We start from the raw sequence: 4,545 nt of genomic DNA on the forward strand, positions 1-4,545 counted from the left end.
AAAATTAGTGTGGAGAAGGTATATATGTTGTGCAATCATGATTTTAAGTCTCCTATAAAAGGTTATGAGTCTGTATCAATTGATATGAACTCTAATGTTGATTTCTAAAGATTAACACTATTATACTGTTGTTTTTCAAAAATCAATATCACATTGTTCTTTTTTTAATTTTATCTTTTGTAATTAGCTATTTAAAAAATAAAAAAATATTTTTCTTAACGTTATTTTAATTTTATAATTTTTTAATTAATTTTCTTTTGTATTTTTTTAATTTTTATTAAAATTTTAAATTTTTAAAAAATATATAGATAAATTTAGGAGATAATTATTAGTTTTTAATGACATAATTTTTTTTTAAAAAAATAAAAATTTTATGGTAATTAATTATTTTTATATGAAATTTTTGATAAAATAATTAAATTTTTATTTTTTATTTAATTCGATTCGATTTAAATAATTTTTTAAAAAAATTTAATTGAAAATAATTACGTCCTTTAAAAAATATCAAATTTTGGTGCCTTTTGTTGTTACTTTGTACGCCCTTTGTCACAAAGCCGAATTCTCTCTCTAATCAACATCATCAGCTGCAATTGTCAGAAAAGTAGGCAGATCACGTGAACATCGAAATTGTTGCCCACAGCCTGCAATAGCCGATAGGACCTGTGACAGCCAATACGTTTGCCCTTTTCTTTTTTTCTCGTGTTGGCGTTTGATCCATTACCCCACGAAATAGTAAGTGGCCAGCTTTTTTTGCTTTGAGCTGCATGTGAAGTGAGGCAGACATTTCTCTTCTTATTTCATGCATAAAGTTAACGTGACTTTTCTTTTTCAAAAAGTAAGTCCTTTTTACGAAAAGAATAGTTAAGGATGCCTCTTTAATTTTTACCCTACTTTTTTTTCAATAAATTTTTACCCTACTTTTTTTTCAATAACCTTATAACTCACAGTTTGCTCCTATGTGAACCATCAGTCAATTTCTCTATGAAAGCACCCCTAGACATCCAGTGCTTCATTACCTGTCTTTCACAAATTCATAGTAGCTTAGTTTTACCGAGCTCAGAAATGCTGAAACTTTGGCACAAAAATCAAATGAAAAATCATTCAGAAAATACCCCAAGCAAGGCAAGGGTTTGATTAACATAGTAAAACATACCCCAAGCAAGGCAAGGGTTTGATTAACAAGTTAAAACAGCCGAGCGAGTTTTGCAGAAAGGCTGTTGAAGAGTTTTGCAGAAAGGCACGTGCAAGCTAATGATCAAGTAAAGACCTACCGGCGTCAGACCAGATCACCAAACATCAACGAGATGCAGATAGCAGTTCACCGATTAATACATTTCTTCTAATGGATGAATATTTTAGATTGAAGATCCAGACAATCACTACGCTACTAGTACTACTATCAAGTAGCAACTGATTATGAACTGGAAACCTGGATTCCCAAAAGTAGCAACTGATTATGAAAGTAATCTACGGCTGAGGGCAGAAAGTGATGAGGTAGCTGGCGCCGGTGCAGGTGAGAATGCTGCTTGGGTCATCGTAGGCGTAGGAGTAGGCTCGGGGGCACGCCGCCTTGAACAACCTCGAGTAAGCCGTGGGCTTGCACTGCTGCGGACCCCCGAAACTGCCGGTGCAGCAGTACCGCGGGGACCCGAAGGCGGAGCAAGCGCTCTTGCAGGCGACTACACGGTTGTCGCTGCCGCCGCGCACTGCCAGGCCGGCCGGGCAGACCTCATTCAGATCCCTGACGCAGCCGGCACGGCCGCACCGCCCACTGCTCCCGCGGAAGGGCGTCATTGACATGCCGAGGTTGTAGCCGTCCACAAGGCTGACGTCGTAGAAGTCCTGAGCGCGGCCGTCACCAAGGGTGATCTCCGCCAGTGTGGCGGGCGGCGTGCCACCGAGGCCATTGCAGAAGAGAGAACCACCGCAGTCGCCGGTGGCGCAGCGACCGCGGCCGTTGGCGGGGTGGAAGGCGCAGCCTTGGCGGCCCCAGACGCGGCCAGACCAGCCGGAGGGGAGACTGACGGAATAAGCCTGGTTGGGGAGAAGCTGAAAGCCGCCGCGGACGAGAACTGGCTTGCCGGCGCTGGGTTGGATGCCCGGCCACACAGTCTCTCGGCACTTGTTGTAGAAGGCGATCGAGGCGGCCGATGACGGGCTGGCATTGACGAGGACTAAAACAGAAAGGATAAAGCACGAGAGTGCTGTGAGGCGGATCTCCATGGACTCTTCTCTCTTCCTCACGACCGTCTCTTTCTCACGACGGCGCTAACTTTGACTGGTCCGAAAAAAGGAGAAGGGAAGAAGAAAGCCGAAAAGAGATGACCATTAAATGATGCTGAGTTCCCACGGTCAAATTTGTAACTGAGCAGCGCTACATGACAAACAAAACGTCTGACAGAATTATATATATATTTTTTGTTAGCGACAAGCAGGGGAGAGAGAGGATTAACATGGGCTTTGGGCTTTGATCGTTCTCGTCATCGCACAGGCACAAACAAGCTGCACAAAAATTTATTTTTAAAAAATAATAAAAAATCAATTTATTATTTTAAAGAATTATAGGATTTTTTTTAAGACAATTAAGGTTTAATTAATTGTATTATCGTTATCCGTACTTTAATGTACAACATTGGTTTACACGTTCTACGCTCTTGAGATGTTGTTACGATGTCGAGATATTATACCGACAACCACATGCAACTCCTATTGTCTTTGTTGGTGTAGGAATACCAAATGATCATTTTGATAATGATAAAAGATTCAAATTAAGTGTGTGAGTTTATCTGATAAATTAAATTAAGTGTGCAGGTAGTACAGAAAAACTCGAGTTGAGGCACATAGGAAAATCCTAGTTGCCACTAGGCGATGAAACTAGTTGGAGTCTAGACAGACCTAATCTAAAGAATTAGGTGGGAAGACGTGATTTGGAGGACTAGACAAAAGAGTTCTAGTCAGGAGGACTATGTAAGAAGACTTGGAGAATCAAGTGCACTAGATGGAAGACTAGGCGGGTCTAGAGGACTGGATGTCTAGCAGTAGAAATCCTAGGGACCGAGGATCGATGCTAAGCAAAAGTTCAACAAATCTGGAAGATTTGGTTGACGCAAGATAAATTCTTCTAAGTGGAGTGGGTGAGAATGTGTTCCTGGTAAGGAGAACTTAGGCGTCGATCTGACCTAGGGTTTCATTGAAAATCCAAAGTCAAGACCAAACAGTTTGAAAAATTATGTTCTTTCCTATTACTTTTTGTGTGTTGCAATAACTTGTAATACAAGAAAGGAGGGACTGGAACTTTGTATTCCGGGCGTCCTTATCTTGATCTAGGTGATTGGACTTCTAGGCGACCAGACTTCCAAATGCTCGAATTAGTTCCAAGTGACTGGACGTCAGTGGAACGAGGCCAGCGAAGATGAGGTGGTAAAGTCCTAGTGGTTGGGATACCTCAGCTTATAGGTGCTCGAAAAGGTTCCAAGTACCCCGATCTGGATAAGGCGTTGCAGAGTCAAAGTTGATCTGAAACCCCACGTCAACATAGAGGCTCCCGGAAGTACTGAGTCAACAGTGTCGATAGTGGATCGACGGACGTGGAGGTGCCCGGAAAGGATTCCAGGCATCTGGATCACTCAATAAAAGAGCCTCAAGGGTGATCCCTTGAAGTATCAATCTGCGACCTAACGACGACTGTCTGCACGAAGAAAGATCATCTGGAACGTTATCATCATCCGAGGAGCTACATCAATGCCTACACATTCTGTCGGTATAATTGTGTTTTACTTTTCTGTTCTGAATTTTTAAGTCGGTATCCGAGTTACCAATCTTATTTTTTGTAAAGTGCTTAACTCCCTTTCGTAAGAGGGGAGTTATATAGTGCATTGCCCATCGAAAATGGATTCTTGATCATGGACCTTGGAGTAGCAGCTTGTGACTATGAATCAAATAAAATCTTTATGTACTTGTGTTCTTTCCACAGCCTGTCTCTATTTCATATATCCAAAATTTTATGGGGTTTATTGAAAAGTGTGAAAATGCAAAAGAAGCGTTATTCACCCCCTATAGCGCTCCCAATGATCTTACAATTGGTATCAGAGCGAGGGATGCTCGAACACAGTGCAACCACTGATTGAGCAATTTTATTCGATTTTTTGTTTTCACGTTATTTTGTTAGATTATTATTTCTCCCGCACTGCTAATCTAAGACCAAGTCTTGATACATCTCAATTTTTTTTATTTGTGTGTGAGATTCATATGGCCCATCAGGAAGGTTACAACATTGCCAAACCACCTCTATTCTCTGGGAAGGACTTTATCTACCAGAAAGGTAGAATGTAGTACCACCTCAAGACTCAGGTGGACATGTGGATAATGATACAAATCTGATTTACAATCCCGACTGACAACGATGGTCTCTCGTAGTGATGCAAAAAATGGGATGTGACCACCAAAAGAAAGATTGAAGCCAACGTCGAGGCAACCCAGACACTCCAGTGTGGGTTGACCAAAGAAGAACTCAATAGAGTCAGCCCGTTCATAAGTGCCAAAGAT

General features: G+C 41.3%; 1 protein-coding gene across 1 annotated transcript; it reads right to left on the reverse strand.

The window, feature by feature from the left end:
• Positions 1 to 1,219: 1,219 nt before the first annotated feature.
• Positions 1,220 to 2,256, reverse strand: LOC141830607 (thaumatin-like protein). Its single transcript, XM_074718009.1, has one exon. The coding sequence runs from the start codon at positions 2,221 to 2,223 to the stop codon at positions 1,468 to 1,470; it is 756 nt and encodes a 251-aa protein (XP_074574110.1). The 5' UTR covers positions 2,224 to 2,256; the 3' UTR covers positions 1,220 to 1,467.
• Positions 2,257 to 4,545: the final 2,289 nt, after the last annotated feature.

The sequence above is a fragment of the Curcuma longa genome, chromosome 6 (assembly GCF_044706935.1).
Source record: "Curcuma longa cultivar G26 ecotype Majalengka, Jawa Barat chromosome 6, ITB_CL_G26_1.1, whole genome shotgun sequence".
Classification (NCBI taxonomy): domain Eukaryota; kingdom Viridiplantae; phylum Streptophyta; class Magnoliopsida; order Zingiberales; family Zingiberaceae; genus Curcuma; species Curcuma longa.

What these genes read in the sequence shown, in the direction of transcription:
- LOC141830607 (XM_074718009.1), bottom strand. Translation starts at nt 2,223, where the DNA reads ATGGAGATCCGCCTCACAGCACTCTCGTGCTTTATCCTTTCTGTTTTA.